The sequence below is a fragment of the Brassica napus genome, chromosome C4 (assembly GCF_020379485.1).
Source record: "Brassica napus cultivar Da-Ae chromosome C4, Da-Ae, whole genome shotgun sequence".
Classification (NCBI taxonomy): domain Eukaryota; kingdom Viridiplantae; phylum Streptophyta; class Magnoliopsida; order Brassicales; family Brassicaceae; genus Brassica; species Brassica napus.
The window spans coordinates 58,421,406-58,442,243 of NC_063447.1; the positions used below are offsets into that span (position 1 = coordinate 58,421,406).

A 20,838-nucleotide genomic window follows, 5' to 3' on the forward strand; every position below is an offset into this window, starting at 1 on the left:
TTCTTTCCCATGCAAACAAACAAATTTATCTTATTTAAGTTTCAATGTAGCTTAGAACGAATTTAATATTAGTGTCCAGCTAACGATACAACTTATATCCTATTAAGACCTTGTCGATAAATACATACACATAGTCATCTGTCATCACATAGGTACAAATTATTTGTTCATCTCAATATCAAATGGAACCAAACCAAGCGAGAAAGTTTTCATTGCCTTCACAGATTGGTATATAAGAGCAAGTGTTTTCGCATAAACGATGCGAAAATTACTTAACCAAAATGGGATACAGCCATCTAAACTAGCATAGTATATAGGATTTCGAGAGACTGCCATCAGAATGTTCTCACTTAACACGTATTAAATACAAATGGGTCATCCATTTGATTGGCTTGTTATAAGAGTTTTCTATACGACACTAACGCACCAAAAGTTTCTCGTCCATGGCGTTTAAATCATAAACCACACAAATATTTATCTCCTTGAACACAATATAACCTTTGTTAGGGCCCAATGAATGCTTTTAGCTGTCAATATGAAGACCCATTAACACTCAATTAGCGGACATATTATTAAGCCGAATCATGTCCACACTTCCATCTTTTTTGGTGGCCTACTTTCCATTTTAGTTGAGTTATTTTTCTTTAACCAAAGGTGTCCGGAGACCAAAAACCAACCGACTAATGTCATGAAAGCCTATCTACCGGTGACAGGCAAGCCAGATTAGAAGTTAGAGATCCACGCCATCTCATCACACGAAGAGCTAACAATTTCTTATTGAAAAGGATGGTCTAGTCGTCTAGACCAACATGACAACTTTTCATCCAGTAGAAACTACTAGACTATTACGATGCGGTCTTACTCTTTTTTCTCTTTTTATAATTACGTAATTTGTGGTCGTTTGTTTAGTTATGCATTATATTTAGTTACAATTTTCTCAATTCGAAAATAGCATGCTCCATCAATATTTTGTTTACTGGTGAATGGTAATATAATTCGATGAGTTGACGTGTAGTTTTTCAACGTGTAGAATGAAATATATTTATAATTGACAGGCAATGGATTGAAGTCTTTGGACGCAATAGCTATGGTCAAGTCAATGGCAGGACACGAGACCAAAAATTCTCAATGATTTGTATACAAATTATTAGCTCTAGAGACTAGAAACAAATATCAATGCCTTTGTAGGACAAAAATGGAGCAAAAGGTGGAGAAAATACTCTCTTTTTTTTTGTAAATATTGTGGAAGTTAAGAAGCAGCCTATATACGGGATGTATTTAGAATAAACATGCATTAATGGTATATTATGCATCTCAATACTAGTTTTTTGTTTTAATTGAAACTATGTTTTTGGGTTTTCTTCAGCCTTAGATTAATAAACATGTAGTTTTTGTTTTGATGAGATGGAAAGTGGGTAAGTTATTTTATAAAAAGCTTAAGAGGATTGGATGAGTCGTGCTTGCTTTGTATGCACAGCTATGACGTTTATTGTTTAATCCAAATAAAAGTGATTCGACTAGAATTCGATTTAAAGATATTTTGGTTTCTGGTGTTATCAAGAGAATATTTTACATTTGATTATACTCTAAACTACAGGTATGCTAAAAAAAAAATACAATAAAAGTTCCACAGATGATTGGTCGGACATGGTTGTCACTTGACATATGATTAGGTCATTGCGTTGGCTTTGCTTATTTTACTAAAATAAAGTATTAACAAGTGCAAAATACTAAAATTGTATACCCTCCAAAATAACATCAACAATTTAGTATTATTCTTATTTTATGCAGTGGCACATTCCTGCTTTTGCTTTACAGGCATGAATGAGGCAACCCTCTCGTTTCCTACAGATAGTATTTCAATTCCATTTAATTAAAAATGTTTAACAAGAGAATAACTCGATTCCTTAAAAAACGGTCGTAAGACGACTAATAACATGATTAAGTATAAGATTAGGTTAATAATGCAATTAAACGCTGTGCTTAATCATTTAAAACCAAACACACAGAAACACACCTTTACACAAAGACCACTTACAATCCAGACACGCCTCCCTCCGCCATTAAAACACAACACAAGCCTTCTTCTTCGAGTCAGCGACAATAGGGTTACCCGAAGAGCCCCACCGTAACTCCACCGAGGATTCGAGCTCCTGCTTTGGGTTAAGGAAGAAGCACACCAAGGAGAAACCGAAGATGACTCAGACCAACGCCGGAGCTTCAACCGGAGCCGCCGCCGCCGCAACGACGACGGAGCTTCCTCCTCCTCAACCTCAGCCGCAGACGCAGAGAAGCGAGATGGTGCTGCACACGGGAAGCTTGAGTTTCAGCAGCCACATGTCGAGAGAAGACGAGGAGATGACTCGCTCTGCTCTCTCTGCGTTTAGAGCTAAAGAGGATGAGATCGAGAAGAGGAGGGCGGAGGTTCGTGAACGGATCCAGGCTCAGTTGGGTCGGGTCGAGGAAGAAACCCGACGACTCTCAACCCTTCGCGAGGTTAGTTTCTACTCTCTCGCTAGAGAAAGTTGTCTCCTTTTACGTTTCTTTAGAGATTTGGATACTCTGTTTCCTCTGTTCTGTTGTGCTCTGTTTTCAAGATCTAGGATTGGTCAAAGTTTTGACTTTTTGGACATGAACAGTTTGTGTCTTGATGGGGTTAATGTAAAGATGGTTACTTTATGTTGTGGGTCTTATAATGCAGGAGATTGAGTCTATGGCAGATCCTATGAGGAAGGAAGTCTCTGTGGTTCGTAAGAAGATTGATAGTGTTAACAAAGAACTCAAACCTTTAGGTTCCACCGTTCAAAAGAAGGTACACAAACACACAAAACACACACCAAAGATTTGACCTTTAAAGCCAGAAACTTTAACTATGCATTCGTTGATGAAACAGGAAAGGGAATACAAGGAAGCACTTGATACATTCAACGAGAAGAACAGGGAGAAAGTGCAGCTGATCACCAAACTCATGGAGGTTAGTTTCGAGTTTTCTCATCTTTAAACTTCCTAATTTGTGAAGTTTATTGTTTTATCGCATGTTATACATAAATGGTGTTTGGTTTTCTTCCTTGGGGAGATGGAACAGTTGGTAGGAGAAAGCGAGAAGTTGAGGATGAAGAAGCTGGAGGAGCTGAGCAAGAGCATTGAAGAAACCGTGTGAATGTGGTTCATGATACTAATTGGGTTTTAGGGTCGGCTTGGTTTCTTTGTGTGATGTACCTAGTTTTTACATTTTTTTTGCATTTTGTAACATGTGTGATTGTGGGTGATTTTTATTTTGTTAGGCTTGAAAAATCTCTGGGGGTTGGTTTGTAAAATTTGTGGGTTGTCTTATTTTTTGATTAACCAAGTTAGGGAGTGTGAAATGGGAGATTATTTAGGATACTGAAACTCGTTACAGTGAATTTATTTTTGCTTATGTTCTTGCTTCTCAGTATTTTTTTTTTGAATTTGTCTTTTTTTTCCAAGAATTTAAATTATATTATGTCAAATTGTTTTAACTGTTTTTGCAAAAGACAAGTGTATCTCGCGTGCGCTTTTGAATCTAAAGCTGTCGGAACGGCCTCATAGTTGTTTAGGTGAGAACTCCTGGATTACTATTGTCACTTAGCTAAAAATGTATTATTCTCAATCAAAAGGATTAGAAACTATCATGTTTCATTTCAGTTGAGTATAAACCCCACGCTTGAAAATAAAGACTATAGTCTATTTACAATTTGCAACTTATAATTTATATAACCATGGAAATTTTGAGACGAGATCATTTCATAAATATATATAGTGGTTCTTAACATTTATGTTGAGTTGCCACCACATTAAGAAAAAAATGAAGTATGATTTTGTTTTATATCACATTGTTATTACAGGCAACGTACACTCATGTCAAAAGGCACCTTAGTTCTTAGGATTCTGAACGAATCTCATGACCTTATGCTTTGGCCGCCTCTAATTTATTGGCAATTTGGCTGCTACGTTGATGGCAAGATTCTCTCTTCTAGACAAACTTTTCACTGAATATTTTTCATATAAACTTCAAAACATTTCGACTTACTTGAGAACAAATTAAGTATAAAGGTACCTTGAGATGGTAAGAAACCCAAATCATTTTGAAACTTTTCTTGGTAAGACAGATAGTTCACAAATGATCTTATACAGCATTAAGTCTTGAAGATATCATGATTTTAAATGTGGACCAAAATTAAACGTCGAGGATGAATGGATTCTATATGTTTATCAATGTCTTATGCATGGACTATCCAATAAATTAGAGTCAGTAGACCGTCTATATAGTTTGGGCTACAATGCGTCTAGTCAATAATAATTCCCAAAACAGGTTAACTAGGCCATGATCATTTTTACAGATCTATAGTTTTTTGCTATAAGTTGAATGTAGACTATTTAGTATCCGTAGATACGAGTTAATCCCAAATTTGTATCCAAAAGCTATTGTATTACAACTTTCCGTTATATTGTTTGTTAATAAAGTATTTTTCTTAAAAAGTACTTTCATAATAATATTGCCTAATGCTTTCTCTCTTATTACTAATGAAATTTTGATTATTATTATTCTAAATACTACATTAAGAATAAATATAACCTTTTTTCTTTCAAAACTAAATAAATCAAATATTTATTAAATAACATTTAATATCAATTGAATGGACATGGTAGTTTTTTTTTTTTGGGTAAAATAATGGACATGGTAGTTTAAGGAAGGAGCATGGAGATAAGGATGCATGCTAAGAAAGAAACCTGCAACGGTCCCAATCTAATGGCAAAACAAATTTTGAGGAACAATGGATAAGGTTCATTTAATTTGAATGATTGATAGTGTTACATTCATTTAAAATTCATAAAACATGTTGTCACTCAATATTGATGGCTATTTATATACTACATTATAAACTAGCGTTGTAGAAAACATTGAGTACTACATATTCCATTTTTTTTTCCACTTTCCGGCTGTTTTAAAAAGCTTTAACTTGAGTATTTGGAGTTCTCTCTTGTGTTAATTTATATACTAGTGAGTTACAACATTACTATAGCCACCAATTAGATTTTCTTTAAAAAGATAACACTAAGAAAAGTATAGAAGGAGATTAAGTACAATCATACTTAAGTGATGAGAGAACAATCAAAAACATAGTAGGTTAATTGCAGATCAAGTACATGCACACCGTAGTTATTAATAGATGCCAGCAAAAGCTGGTTTCCAAATAATTTCAAAATAAAGTTGATTTCTTGAATAGGCCATATATTTTATATAAAGTATGCATGTGTACAGTGGCGGAGCCAGAAATTTTTTATACCGGGGTCATAATTTTTTTTTTTCAAAAACATAATTTATAAACCATTAAAAACTACAAATTATAACTTTAATTTTTAATGTAGTGTAATTATTTTAGTAGGATTATATATTTTGTGGGGTCAAATTATATATTTTAATGGGGTCAATAATTTTTTTCTTAAACAAAAACAAATATATTTAAAAAAATAGTGGGGTCAGCTGACCCCACTTCTCCTTCACTACCTCCGCCCCTGCATGTGTACATTTATAATAGCCATTTACACGTTTTAAAAACGACTGTCGCGTATGTATGAAAGGGTCCTCCTAATTTCTACGACTTACGTGGAGAGCGGGAAATCATTTCTATTTTATTTTGGGGCAAATCTTCAAAATTGCTCATTTTTAAGATTATCGTTAAAATAGCCTGAAAATTCATAAAATAACATATATTAAATGACTAAATTACTTCAAACTGCAAACTGCAAACTTTACACCGTGTCACCTTTAAATATTAAAATTCTAAATCCTAATCACTCTAAACGCAAAATTATATAAAAGTATTTTTAACTTTTTAAATAAAAGCTATTAACGAAAAACAATTTGTGTGACATTTATTAAACACAATATTATTTAGATGCTACTAGAGAGTTTTTTTTTCTTTTGGTAATCAACCTTTTCTACGTTCTCATGCCGTTTGCCATTAAAAAACATTTATAACAATGTTTTTAGGTAAGTATAAGGATTTTGGACTTTGGGTTTTAATTCTCCCTGGACCAGAACCAGTCTCTGTCGATACTGATAACACGTTGTAAACATTTTTTTCACCGAGTTTCGAATTGGTATTACAACAACACCAATATATGCATTTAACCACTAGTCTACCACGCCCAGTGATATTTTATTTATAACAACGTACGCTATAAACATAATTGAGTTTTAGATACTAACAAAAAAAGCTAAAGGGCTTCATTTAACAAAATGATTTACGTTGGGGTTCGTTTAACAAAATGTAATGTTAATGAGTTAATTAATGTACGTAAACTTGCAGTGAACTACACATTACATTTGAAAGTCTTTTCTCAGAAAAAAAACTACGCACTACATACGTAGTACATAATGTTCAAAAATAAAATAAAATACGTACTACTATGTTTTCAAATTTCAATTATTATATACATATTTTCTTGCAATATTTAAATAAGTACATACATAAATAAAACCCGTCGGTATATTCATAAATTGACATCTCATGGTACGTCTGGGGAAAATATTATTTTTTTATCAAAAAAAAAAAATATATATATATTAATTTACTGGTCGAATACACAGTTTTGTCATAACAATAAAACTAGTTATTAAAAGACAAAACCTATACGGTGTCATTTTTTTACGGTCCACGCGTTCAGCAAAATCTTTTGTCTGCTGCATGCTCCGGTAGCTTTGGCTTATTAACAAGCAATTAACCAGAATAATCAGCTGTTAGCTAATACAGTATAGCTTTATTTCTTGTTCGGTTTTATATATTTCAAGTGGATTAGGTTACTACTAATTAAACCTTACGATATAGAGATGGGGGCACCCCAGAGCAAACAGTGTCCCTACAAGCTGCTCCTTATATGTTTAACAGTACAGTAATATATGGCCAAATTGCAATTACTTATTTTTATATAAGTGGTGGTAATTAGTGGACTTCGCTTTTTATGAAAACCATTCACAGTGAGGCAGAAACGATATATTAAATACACAGCTTTGCCAATAATTGAAAATAGGTATGAGTGGATAAACAGTAAAACCAATTATATAACATATGATTCCACGACTTCTCTTCAAATCCATTTTAAAATTTCAAGCCAAAACTGAACAATAAATAAACTGTAGCTGGTGTCACCTGAAATTATAGGTCGGACCATAGTGAGAAATATCACCGGTCCATATACTATATAAATATGTTAACCTAAAGTCCACAGATGTTGAGAATTTAATTAAAGGGAGTACCCCAGCTGTAAAGCCTACAACTTTTCTTATCTCATTTATGGTGCGAACCTTTTTGGTCCTGCCCAATGCATGTTTTTATAGTATAATTTCAATTTTCAAGGAGAAAATAATTCGATTTATACGCATAACACCTTGTGTGTATATAATTCACGTGTTGACTATATACGAGATACGACTCAGAGGAGGCGTATACAAATGAACCCGTGTGCACGAATGACAATCAGTCGTTGGATTAGTAGTTGCCAACAAGTTGCCTTAGTTAATAAATTAGTATTTTGCTTCTGTTTTGGGTTTGTTATGATCAAAGATAATGTAATAATTTTTTTAATAATAATCATACATATATTACGACAAAAATAGACCTGTTCATTACTCAGAAATTATTTGAAGACGAAATAGAATAATGTCCGTTATTATATTCATATTCAATAGGTGTGGTACAAATTATTTTGCTTGATTTATATACTATGTATATGATTTATTTTCTTGATTTCAACATCGTTAGATTCTATTTTCCAAATAAGTATAAGTTAAAATTCCGACGACTGTTATTTGAAATGTCTTGAAATAAATAATTAAAGATAGATTTCGTGTTAAGCCCGGTAACGTTCTATAAATGTAGAACATGGGGTGTTTGTCCTCTTTAATTATCTATCTATCACTGAATAAGATACATTCGGATTAGGGATTACGTCAAGTGCCAATCATATTGTTATCACTAAAACCATATCTTAATTGCTTTCAAATCCAGTTAACGTCAGTCCATTTATATAAAAAGATGGAAACCCTAGTATTTAATAATTCAATATGGACTTCAATATGCATGATACGAAAATTAAACACTAACTTGTAAAATTTTGTTTGAACTTTGTATACTCCCGTAAACCAAATCTCGTTACTCCAAGCTAAAGTTAGATAGCTCAGTAAAATGTTATAGTGGTACTATCTCTTGCATTGTAGCAAAATGGTGCTCCTAAAAGAATGATAAACTGAAAAAAATGTAATATTATTACGATATAGAAAATATAGAAATTAATTAGTCCCTTAGAAATTGTTAGAAGATTATAATTTAAGTTCCACTCAAAATCTTATTCTCTTGTCTTAACACACGTTGAGTAGCATTGTGGATTATACTTACATCTATACTATTGTATTATATATTCTACTTTCTTACCAATATAGAAAATACCAGTCATAGATTCGGACACAACATAAGCACAACACATGTAAAAAAAAGAACAAACCATAATCTGAATTCTCGTCTTCCTGGTTCCTACAACAGGTAGACCGAACGTACATAAATCATGACCATAATTTGTTTCTTTCATGACGAGAAATTGATTGTGCTTAAATTACTCGAGTGCATGAAAACATTACATACAATCCAGTTGATTGAACTTATTGATATGTCGAAATTCTCTGGCTGATAAAAAAGTTTTTTTTTTTAACAGCCAATATCAGGATCCTGATATTGGCTGTTCAAATTCTTATTGAACTTATTGTTATTTTGGATTTGTAATTTACCATTACATTTTAAATATTATGGTTTTATTTTGGATTTATAATTTAGCATTTTTTGCTGTAGAAAAAAATCTGTAAATTTTTTGCTTTGCCTTTAAATTTTATTGCTGTAGAATTTTATGGAAGCACTAAAAATTTGTTTTAGATATTTGGCTCTGCAGAGCACTTGTACAGCTGTAGGTTATTTTAAGAGCTGTGGTTTCAAAAAAATATTTAAAGCTTGATTGCTCTGAATTTGATGCTGTAGAAATAAATAGGGCTGTGGACAGCACCTAGTAACTACCAATACTCTTTGAATTTTACACGTAATCTCGATTTTTCAGGAATCTTTTAAGGCCCACTCTGAAAATAATATGCCAACTAAACTTTCTTTAATAAACAAAATGAGCTTTGCACGAAGACTCATGTCGACTATAATTCAATGTGGATTTTTTTTCTTCCAGAAAAGTTAGACCATACGCCAATTTAAATGTTGTGCTAGTAAATTTTTACATTTCTTATAATATATTATTCAATTCATATCTAAACAAGTAAATTTTGCCTTTTCATACTTGATTCTAACATTGGTACATAAACTACTTTTTTATGGTAATCTAGATACCATGTAACGGATTACATTGTTTTAGTCGACAACGTTTATTCAATGATACTATATATTTCTGTCAACATAAATTAATTTTGGTTTTAACCTATTGTTCTTAATCTCAATTTGATTTGTTTTTTTAACCGATGTCTTTTTGTTTAAAATTTTAAATATGTATCTTTTATTAAAACAATAGTTTTACTACCATAATGAAATAGTATATGCAAAAATATTAGAATCAGATATATAAAAAATGATTCGGGTATAAATTAAATAATACATTGAATTTAAATATTTACTAGCACATTCTTTGAACTAGTGGAGGTCTATCTTTTTATTACTGAGGTATGAAAAATCTCAAAATTAGAAAGATAGAATATAAAGACGAAAACTGTATTTTTTACTTTTATTTTTCAAGAAGCTAGGAAATAGCCAAATCCAAGCATTGACTCTTTATCCAATGTCTTACCCTTTGTCTATAACTGTCCCTCATCTTTCACTCTCTACACCAAATCTCTCTTTCTCATCTCTCTTTCTTTTCTTATAAGAAAGAGCAAAAAAGCTTACTTCGTTTTACTATTTCTATGATTCTGAATTCCACACGAACATATAATAAGAAAGTGAACGAATAAAAGTTTAAAGTATTCTTTGTCTCCATGGCTGCTGAGAAGAAGAAGAAGAAACATTTACACGAGCTTCTTGAAGATGACCAAGAGCCTTTTCATCTCAACCATTACATCTCCGACCTTAGGTCTCAGATGGGCTGCTCTGAGTTGCGTGTCAAGAAACGAAAGTCCGAAAACGCCGCCGTTCTGCCTCACGGTTTCTTCTCATGCGAGAGTTCTTGTTTCTTCGCGACTCATGCTAATAAGTCTCCTCTCTTTGAGCTACGCTCTCCAGCGAATAAGAAGGTTCGCGACGGTCTTCATATTCCGGCGAGAACCGCCGCAATTCTACTGGAAGCGGCGGCGAGGATTCAGAAGCAGCAGAATAATAAGAGCAAGAACAGAGCTCGGAACAGAGGAAACGCGTTTGGTTTGTTAGGGTCTGTTTTAAAGCGGTTGACTAATCTTAATGGGAAACCGCCTTTGGACAACGCTGATAGAAACGCGGTTTTGTCGGAACCGACGTGTAGGAGTAGCAGCAGTCGAGAGCGTTTGGTTGAGATTGGCGATAAGTATTTTTGTGAGAGCCCTATTCATTTCGTTCTCCATACAACTCCTTCTACTTCCGGCCACCGGACCTCCCACTTCACGTCGACGGCTACTTCTCCGGCGCGACGCAGTACAGAGGTTTGTCCTAATCTCATAATTAATTATGGGTTTACACCTAAAGGCTGAAAATTAATAATAGTCTAAAATTTATACCATATTAGCAAAATACTCTTAAATTAAAACAATAAACTCCAAACTATACTCTAAATGCTAAATTATAAATCCAAAATAAAACCATAATATTTAAAATGTAATGGTAAATTACAATAAAATTTTATTTAGCAACATTTTATTTTAAATTTTTAGATTTTTTTTTCAAATATTCCTTAATAACCTATACCAGTCATAAATTACCACACAGTAAAATAAAATGTAAAAAACATTCTATGGAAAAACCGGAAAAAAAACATCTTCTGATTAACGCAGAAACACATGACTGGTTGATATGACTGAATCATGTAAGTTTTTCAGGAGTACGGTAAATATGTTTTGTGTTTTACTTCAGAGTGATAGACCCCCCAATCATCGAATGAACACATGTCAAAGAGCCTCGGTGTAGTTGGGTTGCTTAAGTCATTTAATTTTCCATACTGACGAATATTGCATCTCATTAGTCACTAGGTAGTTCAACTTCAAAGTTTTCTAACCAATTAATTCTCTGGCAAGTCACCTAAAACACATTTTCAACCTTTTAATCCAGTAGGTTTAGACTTAAATAAACCAAACCTTCTGTGTTAGGCTGCCTTAAAAAGTCAGCATCAGCAACTATCAAGATTTTGTCAAAAGGTTGCAATCTTTTTAGTCAAGTATTAAATTGTATGTTCACAAAATTCAAATGTAAAACTTACCCTACTTGTGGTTATAGTACAAAGAAAATGATAGGAAAAGGTACAAAAATTTAATTGAGTAGAATAGTATAAAATACAAACTTCATGGATATAATTTTGAATTAGCTAAAATAGCTAAACAAAGTAAGCATCCACAACTATCAAGGTTTTGTACAAAAAGTTGCATTCTTTTTAGGGAAGTATTAAATTGCAAGTTCACAGATTCAAATGTAATTTTTACCCTACTTGTGGTTATAGTATAAAGAATTTGACAGTAAAAATATTCAAAAATAATTGAAGAATAATGAATGCAATTGTAGGGCTTAAAATACAATCTTCATGGATAGAAATTTTAACAGCTAAAATTAGTTATGATCCAAAGCCAGAAATAGTAAGAGACAAAAAAACGGTGAAACGAAAAGTGTATTAAATGAGTTGTAACAGGACGAAGATAGCGATGAGACAGAGAGCTTGGAGAAAGTGAGAGGACAAGAAGAAGAAGAGGAACAATGTAGCCCTGTTTCTGTACTTGACCCTCTTGAGGAAGAAGAGGACGACAAGGACCACCACCAACAAGAGCCTGGCCATCTCAATCTCCCCTCGTGCAGCTTTGAAGTTGTACAGCGTGAGTAACCAATCAATTACGTATTGGTCCCAAAATCGTTTTAAAAGGTTATTAAAATGGGTGTGTTTTGGACTAAACAGGTGCGAAAAGGCGGCTACTCAAGAAGCTTCGTAGATTCGAGAAGTTAGCAGGGCTGGAGCCCGCAGACCTTGAAGGGAAGATGTCAGAAGAAGAAGAAGTGTGTGAAGAGAGCGAGGAAGACGATAACATAAGGGTATATGATTGGGATGAAGAATATGAGGACGTGAATGAAGCTATGGCTCGAGAGAGCGGATGCATGCAAGAGGAGAGGCAGGAGAAGTGGATGATGTTGAATGCATGGAGAGTAGGGATGGGTGCGGATGTATACGTGGACGCGGTGGTGCAGAAAGATATGAGAGGAGAGGCCGGACAGTGGACAAAACACGGTGGAGAAGTGGAGGAGACCGTCGCTGATCTCGAGCTCTCCATCTTCTTGTTCTTGATTGATGAATTTTCCCACGAACTTGTTTCTTCTCAATCATGAACATATATATAATGAAATTTATTAGAGGCAGGAAGGTTAGTATATTTCTAGATATCTTTGACTTGATAAACCGAATTAACCTATATATCTTGAATCCTAAATTTGATTCATTTCTTGTCCCTTCGAACGATTATAAATGTCAAAACGTTAATTTTTCTTACTGGAAATATACTCCACAGATGAACATCAACGATAAGATGAAAAATGTTAAATTTAATGAGGTTTATATTAATTCTCCATAGATGGCTTTATTTGGGGGTAATAATATAACATTTAATTCAAAAAAAAAAAAGAAGTAATAACATTGCATGTATCACACCGATGTGTCCCTGAACTATAATTTGTAATCTAATGCTTTTACTCATATTGACACCATATTAGTATCTGGATTCAAAATCTCTGTTTGGTTTGGTCTATGTGAGTTGTTGAGTATTGTTCCAAACCAACCGGATCATAGCTATCCAACTTTTAAACCTAATTAAAGGTACTCATATTGAAGGATTAAAAAATCCACGTCTGAGTTGCGTGTTCTTCAAGAACGAATTAGATTTCAGTTTGATATATGAATATATATATATATTAGATATATGTTTCACAGTTTCAGTAAGTCATGTGTAGGATCGCAACATGGTACACCATACTTTTTTTTTTGAACGCATAATGGTACATCATACAAATATCTTTCTAGTTAACGATGTTTCCTGCACTAAAATTACCATATATTTCAAAGTTGTTTTGATAATAATGTGGCAAACTAAGATCGGCACCTATGTGACACTGACACCAACCGGTACTTCATAATATTAATTTTATATCTTCTATAATTTTTTATTGAATATGATGTTTATGGGAAATCTTATTTTCTCGAGCGTGTACATAATCTCTAAAAGTAAAACAAAAAATATCACTACTAGTTTTTTCAAAGAAACTTCGGAGCGGCGAAAGATCATATGGATGGACCAAGTCATATACTCATATGTCATGGCTTCTAATTAAACCTTCATTGGAAAATAAAAATAAAAATTGAAATAATTATGGACTAGACTCCATAACGTGAGCTGTGAGGATCAGGTGGACCAGCAAGAGAAAAATACAAATCACAAAGACTCTTTAAGTTCCAAAACTACATCCTCATCAATCCCACACCATAAAAATGGAGCAACCGGCAAATGCCTCCGTACACGACGGAGGAGAAAGCCTCCTCAAGATTCGCATTGAGAGTATGCATAAGAAGCTGAAGGAGCCACCAAGGTTGCTCAGCTCAGCCGCGGGAAAATCAACTTGCTCCATCTTCCGAGTACCTCAAACCATGATTGATTCCAACGGTAGATGCTATGAGCCGCGAGTTGTGTCGGTGGGACCGTACCACCGAGGCAAAACTCAGCTCAAAATGATGGAAGAACACAAATGGCGTTACTTAAATGCTCTTGTCACTCGAACCCACGACACAAAATCCTTAACTCTAGAGGATTATATGAAAACCGTGAAGAGTGTTGAGGAACTTGCAAGAGAGTGTTACTCCGAGTCAATCCACATGGACTCTGATGAGTTCAACGAGATGATGGTTCTTGACGGTTGTTTCATTCTTGAGCTGTTTCGTAAAGTCAGCCACGTTGTTCCTTTTCAACAGGATGATCCACTCGTGAACATGGCTTGGGTTCTTCCTTTCTTCACCAGAGATTTTCTCCGTCTTGAGAATCAAATCCCTTTCTTCGTTCTTGAAGCTTTGTATGACCTCACTAGAAGCGATAACGAAAGAGAGAGCAACGTTTCTTTACAGTCTCTAGCGTTTGAGTTCTTTACCAACACTATGGATAGACCAGAACAAGATCTCGCCAGGTTCAAAGACCTAAAAGCCAAACACCTCCTTGACCTTGTCCGGTCAAGCTTAATCCCGGATAGTAAGCCTCAAGCGAAACCGGTAACGTTAATTCTACAAGTGACTTAAATTTCAAGTGACTTAAACCGGATAGTAGAAAACCACATTCGTTGGGTGTTATATCTTTATGATTAGGAAATAAAAAAATTTCTAAATAAAAAAGGATATTAGTTTTTAAAACTGTGTAAATATAAGTCTAAAAAATTGTAGATGATACATTCACATAATCAATATACAAATACTTTAAGTATATTTGCCTCAGTTTCAATAGTTTTTTTCTCTAATTTTTTTTTATTCGTGTTTATTCACAACAACAACAGACAACTAAACCAGAGAAGAAGACACCGTCCAACATCATCCACAGTATATCGAAGCTCCAGCAAGCAGGGATCAAGATCAGGGAGCTGAAAGACGAAGAGAGCTTCCTCGTTGTGAGATTCAGACATGGAGCGATAGAGATGCCGCGCATCATAGTCGACGATTTCATGGGCAGTTTCTTTCCGAACTGCGTGGCTTATGAGCAGTGCCACGCGGCGTGTTCAAAGCATTTCACTACGTACGCGACATTACTAGACTGTCTGATGAACATTAACAAAGACGTTGGGTATCTATGTGAACAAAAAATCATAGAGAACTACTTTGGCACAGAATCAGCGGTCGCTGGGTTCGTGAACAGTCTAGGCAGAGACGTGGCGTTCGACCTAGAAAACTGTTATCTCAAAGAGTTGTTTATAGAAGTGAATGAGTATTACGATAGTAGTTGGCACGTTACAATTGCTGATCTCAAGAACACTTATTTTAGGTCTCCTTGGTCTTTTATCTCTGCTCTTGCTGCTCTTATTCTTTTGATCTTATCTATTGTTCAGACGATTTTCACTGTTTATCCAAGATAGATTTAATTTCATATATTGAAAATGAACAAATCTGTTTGTGTATGGTTGAGTGGCATATATACAATATATGAGAATTTTAGTAGTATTTTATTGGTGAAATGAGTGTATCTAATTACAATAGTTTTCATGGAACAGCGAATTAAATTATTGTTTTATTGAGAAACAGACGAGATTGCATCTAGATTTTTGTTGATATAAATGACAACTATTCAAGATGTTTGATAGCATGACGGTAGGAAAGGGTCAATTCAATAGAAAATTTATACGATCCTCTTTGCTCCGTGGATCAACTGAACTGATTCCACATGATAGCTCAGGCTTCATGATCAAAGTGAGTAGAAAAACCCATAGTTTTGGTAATAACCGACGATGAACATATCACCTATTTTTATTTTTATTGTATTTGAAAACATTCTGGTATGATTGTAGTTGACCTGGTCCATGTATGGCTCTTAGCCACATGAAATATCGATTTTCGGAAAATATCATTTATCGTGATAATGTGTTACTGATAAATATATATCTACTGTGAAAATGAATATACCATGGATAGTTAGAAGTACAAGTGAGTTCAAACCTAATTTTAACTAAACTTCTAATAGTTTTACTATCTTTGATATTTGTTTCTATGCTAATAATTAAATTTAATTTTCCTTGTTAAGATTTGTTTTCAAAATTTATAAGAATTTCGTGTTTGTAAAACAAAAAAAATCATTTATGTAAAATATTTACCTTTTAATACATAGATTTTCTATAATATTTTATATACATTATGAATATAGACTATAACTATCAGTAAAAAAATGTAAAATAAATATAGTTTTTATACTCACTTTAATATCTAGAAGTCTATGGACGACTGGAGTCTGGATGTATGCTATTTTATATTAATATTTATATAATCATTTTAAGTGGTGTTTAAAAGAAGAACGTGCGAAGAGGGGAACTCAAAATTTATAATCCGAGTACTGAAGGACTTTACAATTTTCAACGTCTGTAGTATCTATGTTTGATATTTCTTTTTGGCCAAGTCGCTCGAAGAAGACTCGGTCGTCGTTTTATTATTCCTTTCCTTTTGTTTTCTAAAGCTTGCCTTAAGCCCTAAGCCCCCAGCTGAATATATATAACCACATAAACCAACAATCCAACATACATTTTACACATTGATTACCAAACAAACACACAAATTTTAATATTTCCCTTCTTTTGCTTTCAAGATCGTTATTTTGTGAATCATTCTCGATTTACACAAACGCAGTAATGAGTGAGAAAACATTGGTCTCTAAATCTAGAAGACTAGACAACATATTAGATCGTAAAGAGGATCAAGGGATGATTCAACATATTAAATCTAAGCTTCACAGTGGCGTTAATATTCACACGACACGCGCTCGAGGGGGCAGTCTACTTGAGGAGGCCATTGAAAAGCTTGAGAGGTTCAAAGTACGTACGGTTAACATCTTGGTGGGAGGAGAAGCTGATGAAGAGAAGAAATAAAAGAAATGAAGACCGTTAAAAAAGAAAATTGAATTCATTCATTAATTTCTAATGAATAAGACCTTTACCTGTCAATAGCTCTTCATTTCTCTTGTCGAGCTCTTAAAGTGTATGCAAATTTTCTTTTATCTTCAAGCCTATATATGGGCCTGTAAGGGTTCACGAATCTTGGGGCTACGTGGTTGTTATAGTTTCAAAAAGCACATATTGATGATTTGTATGCATCAATTTTTTTTCTCAACAAAAAAGAGATACATCATACGGAATTACAAACCAAGAACAGTCAGAGAATTTAGAAAGTAGAAGCTTTGATAAAAAAGGAATCCAAAGTACAATGATTTTGAATATTGATTCATTAGTAAAAAACATTTCAGATAACAGACTGAACTAAAAAATGAAAAATAAAAAAAATGAAAATCAATACATGCCTAATAAGAACCACCATCCGTGAAGCAGTGAATGAATCATGTGAAAAGATGGTTAGCTGATTTCCCTTCCATGTGTGAAGAAATTATTGATGTCTATGCTAGATAGAGTTTCTCTATCCAGACCTAGAAGTTTAGCCCTTGGGATTAATTGAATCTCCTTCACTTAACGAGTTGCCGGTTTGGAGATGGATTATCGAGTCTTGGATTTTAAAAAAAAATGTTAATTTATTCAAATCCAAAAATCATTTTGTAAAAAGAGTGAGAATTTGCTACCAAGAGTTTTCAGAGAATATAAATTGCTTGGATTGAAATACTATAGATGATCTTGTGGTCTTCATCGTGAGTCAAACCAAACTTGGAGAGCACTTTCGTAGGTACATTCCCGGCTTGTTCCTTTTGCTGAGGCAATCCTTCTCTCACTTGGTTGTCAATGACTCAATGGTGTTGACGCGAGGAGTCTTGAATTTATTTATTTCCATAAGTAATAAATCACTGCTAGGAGGATTAGCTTGCATAGTCAAGTCAATTGAGTTTTTTTACATGGAATGGGAGAGCGAACCCAACCCACAATATTCTAAAATTCCAAAGGAGGAGATATAATGAAATGTGTTACAAAAGGATTCCAAACCAATGTAGGAACACATATTTTGGATTGCTGAACCAAACTGATTTCAACCAAGGAACCTGAAAAGGATAAGGATGAAGTAATTGCCAAGTGTTTGTGTTTACGGTTGAGAACAAGCCTGGAGGATTTTCAAGTGAATTTCTCCAAAAAAACTATATCCTATCATCAATTTCTTCCACACAAATCAAAGTGTTCTAATTGTGTCAAGTGTTAAGTTATATAAGCTATTTGTCTGGAAACATAGCGTATGTTGTTTTGACTCTTTTATCTACAAATTCGGATGGATTGTGTAGTTAACTTTAGCTTCTCTAAACTTTGAGAAAAGGATTATACTAGTATGCAAAAATAAATGAAATTCTAATATTTTAAAAATATTATCGATTACTTTTTGAAATCAAATTTTCTTCGTTTGCATTCCGCGTTTATAAATTCCAACTTATAGGTTTGTCAACTAATAAATTCTTTTAAAAAACTACAAAAATGTTTTATCAATGTTGAATGGACCATATAACTGATCAGAATAAAGCTAAGTATATCTCTGTCTCAAATAGACTTTTATACAATATAAGTCATAGAATAAAAAATCAGCAAGGTTATGATTAGATTAAGATTAATAATCAGCTTGTGTGTCGTTATCCTCACCAAACCTATTTAGCACCTTTTTCAGTCTTCTAACTAGCTATGCATCCTCAGGTAATTAAACCAAAAAAAGAATTGTTGCAAATATTTTCTGTACCCGGTTGCTAGAGTTATATATACACATGAACATGAAAAAAGTGCATATTGTGAGTTACTTTTTCAGAATAAGTCACTTTATGTAAAAATTATTAATAAATTTTCCATTAAACTTTCTAAGCAGAAACTAAAACTACATCGAAATTGAAATTACCTCTTATACGAGATATAAGGTTTAGTCAGAAAGGCTTTGATGGTTCGAGATTCATCTCAGGGAAAAGTGTGTGTGTGTGGGGGGGGGGGGGGGGGGGGGGGGGGGGGTGGGGTTTCCACCTGACTATAAGGAGAGAGTCGTCCCGATCATCCTATTGGCTTTAAGAAAGAGGATGGGTTTTATAGTCAACGCAACTTCGTCATTTTCATGACAATAGCTGGTCAATATATGTTACAACAAGAATTATTCCATGGCACTGAAGAGTGAAGGCTGTTTTTTTTTTTTTTTTTTCATAAACAAAAAATCTAGAAATTGTATAGGTCACGGTTCAAAACTGTTTCATGCTGCTGTGAAATTAGCTATAGAGTAAAAGGGATATATATAATGATATAATCTAATAACAAACACTAGTTACATCACCTATTATTACCAACCCCTATGAAAACTTTGTCCATCGGTAAAATAAAGCAACTGAGTATCAGTCAAGTCATTGACTGTGATTACATTTGCAAGTACATCAAACTAGATTGTAGACAATAGTTTAAAGGAAAAAGAAAAACTTTAATACAGTACGACCTTTTCTTACGGTCTTAACGGGGCCTAACCATGCATGCAATGCATCACTAGACACCATCTCTTTATTTCATACATATATATATAATTATATAATATATAAAAACACACAAAATCACATAGTTATTTATCGTAATGATTAGTTTATTTTGTTATCAAGGAAAATTCCACAAGTAATCGTCTCCTCCGGTGTAACCATCAGCGTCGGAAGCAGCATCAAAGATAGATTGACGAGGAGGGCTGAGAAGCATTCCTTCAGCCATATTCATGAGCACATTAGGCATGTCGAATATCAAATCCTCGTCCATGTATCCATTTGTATTCACGTTACTCCGTTCCACACTGCTCGAAGCGTTGGTGTTATTGGTCCTTACAATCGCATCCCTAGCAGCACCAAAAGCAGCGGCCGCGGAAGCGGCTGCGGCTTGGATGTCTCCTGGAGACATGGAAGCTGGGACAGGGAGAGATGAAGCTGAGTTTGGAAAGTTGAGCTCCGTTTGAGTTCCTTTGAGAGCTAGAGCTGCCACATCATAGGCTATTGCCGCCATCTCCGGGGTGGAGAATGTTCCTAACCAGATACGGTTAGGCTTTCTCGGCTCACGGATCTCAGACACCCATTTGTCTGAGTTCCTACGTTGCCTCACTCCCTTGTACAAAGGGTGGCGGCCACCATTTTCTTTGGAGGTTCCTGGCATATTGACAATGAGAACTAGGGTTTTGAAGATTGAAGAGTGGTGTGTTTGATGAATGATAGGAAGGGGTTGATGCCATTTTATGGAGGTGGGGGGCAGTTAAGTTAGTTGAAGAGTGAAGTAGTGAGGAGTGAAGAAAAGAGAGTGAAGAAAGTGCAAACCAGTTAGGGATGAAGAGACTAGGGTTTGGGAGGGATTGATAACAGCTCGGAGGTGATGAAGTCAAAGCTGTAAAGACATATTTTAATTGCTTCACTGGTTGTAAAATCGCGTTATTTGGGTGGCGGCCAAATAAGTCGCCGATGTATATATGTTTCTATCTAAAGTGGTCGCTTTCTTCATCTCAGTTTCATGAATATATATGTTTTGTCATGATCTTGACATCACTTAATTAGATATTGGGCTACTTGTACTTTTGCTTAAAATAAACTGAGGTAAATTAATAACGCTTCAATGTGTTAGCTTGGTTATAAAAAAATTTGCATAATAGTTTTATGTAATTTACATGGGTTAATTCTACTGAACAAAATCATGTAGTTAACACTTCAACTTGTTTTATCGAACTTTTGGGGGGTGAAACAAAGAGTAAATCATGTTTCCAAGCACATTGTTGTGTAAGAGTAATTTTTGTTTAGTTTGTGTGATTTACTTGAGGTTAAACTATATCTTTATAGCCATCAACGTATCCACATATTTTGCTATATCTACTCCGTGCTGTAGTATAGTTACGACTTCTTCAGTTAAAATCATAATCAGACTTTAATGTATACATGTATTGCTTACTTTGGTGGTTAATGGTTCTTTC

General features: G+C 34.1%; 4 protein-coding genes and 1 long non-coding RNA gene across 6 annotated transcripts; 3 read left to right on the plus strand and 2 right to left on the minus strand.

Annotated features, from left to right (window-relative positions):
- The first annotated feature begins 1,820 nt into the window (after positions 1–1,820).
- BNAANNG07340D lies at positions 1,821–3,422 on the plus strand. Of its 2 annotated transcripts, none has more exons than XM_013832136.3 (4): positions 1,821–2,496; positions 2,702–2,812; positions 2,894–2,974; positions 3,077–3,422. In XM_013832136.3, the coding sequence occupies exons 1-4, from the start codon at positions 2,197–2,199 to the stop codon at positions 3,158–3,160; spliced, it is 576 nt and encodes a 191-aa protein (XP_013687590.1). In that variant the 5' UTR covers positions 1,821–2,196; the 3' UTR covers positions 3,161–3,422. The 2 variants fall into 2 exon arrangements, with proteins under 2 accessions (XP_013687590.1, XP_013687591.1); XM_013832137.3 differs by having other exon boundaries at positions 3,086–3,422.
- A 6,353-nt stretch (positions 3,423–9,775) lies between these two features.
- LOC106391475 lies at positions 9,776–12,587 on the plus strand. The gene is made up of 3 exons (XM_013832138.3): positions 9,776–10,678; positions 11,872–12,052; positions 12,133–12,587. Exons 1-3 carry the CDS (start codon positions 10,043–10,045, stop codon positions 12,555–12,557), a joined length of 1,242 nt encoding a protein of 413 aa, XP_013687592.1. The 5' UTR covers positions 9,776–10,042; the 3' UTR covers positions 12,558–12,587.
- A 965-nt stretch (positions 12,588–13,552) lies between these two features.
- LOC106447326 (UPF0481 protein At3g47200-like) lies at positions 13,553–15,414 on the plus strand. Its single transcript, XM_013889220.3, has 2 exons — positions 13,553–14,478; positions 14,757–15,414. The coding sequence occupies exons 1-2, from the start codon at positions 13,711–13,713 to the stop codon at positions 15,327–15,329; spliced, it is 1,341 nt and encodes a 446-aa protein (XP_013744674.1). The 5' UTR covers positions 13,553–13,710; the 3' UTR covers positions 15,330–15,414.
- A 1,037-nt stretch (positions 15,415–16,451) lies between these two features.
- On the minus strand, positions 16,452–18,834 carry LOC111216021. The gene is made up of 2 exons (XR_002664732.2): positions 16,895–18,834; positions 16,452–16,806 (listed from the first exon to the last, which is right to left on the minus strand). It is a non-coding gene; the product is annotated as an uncharacterized LOC111216021 (long non-coding RNA).
- A 231-nt stretch (positions 18,835–19,065) lies between these two features.
- Positions 19,066–20,040, minus strand: LOC106395625 (ethylene-responsive transcription factor ERF024). The gene has a single exon (XM_013836027.3). The coding sequence runs from the start codon at positions 20,034–20,036 to the stop codon at positions 19,497–19,499; it is 540 nt and encodes a 179-aa protein (XP_013691481.1). The 5' UTR covers positions 20,037–20,040; the 3' UTR covers positions 19,066–19,496.
- Between the last annotated feature and the right edge of the window lie 798 nt (positions 20,041–20,838).

Bases quoted from the DNA above. Each gene is read 5' to 3' on its own strand.
- BNAANNG07340D (XM_013832136.3), top strand. From the start codon at position 2,197: ATGACTCAGACCAACGCCGGAGCTTCAACCGGAGCCGCCGCCGCCGCA. The intron at 2,497-2,701 runs GTTAGTTTCTAC...CTTATAATGCAG, and splicing joins GACTCTCAACCCTTCGCGAG to GAGATTGAGTCTATGGCAGA. The intron at 2,813-2,893 runs GTACACAAACAC...TTGATGAAACAG, and splicing joins GTTCCACCGTTCAAAAGAAG to GAAAGGGAATACAAGGAAGC.
- LOC106391475 (XM_013832138.3), top strand. From the start codon at position 10,043: ATGGCTGCTGAGAAGAAGAAGAAGAAACATTTACACGAGCTTCTTGAA. The intron at 10,679-11,871 runs GTTTGTCCTAAT...GAGTTGTAACAG, and splicing joins CGGCGCGACGCAGTACAGAG to GACGAAGATAGCGATGAGAC. The intron at 12,053-12,132 runs GTGAGTAACCAA...TGGACTAAACAG, and splicing joins CAGCTTTGAAGTTGTACAGC to GTGCGAAAAGGCGGCTACTC.
- LOC106447326 (XM_013889220.3), top strand. From the start codon at position 13,711: ATGGAGCAACCGGCAAATGCCTCCGTACACGACGGAGGAGAAAGCCTC. The intron at 14,479-14,756 runs GTAACGTTAATT...CAACAACAACAG, and splicing joins GTAAGCCTCAAGCGAAACCG to ACAACTAAACCAGAGAAGAA.
- LOC106395625 (XM_013836027.3), bottom strand. From the start codon at position 20,036: ATGCCAGGAACCTCCAAAGAAAATGGTGGCCGCCACCCTTTGTACAAG.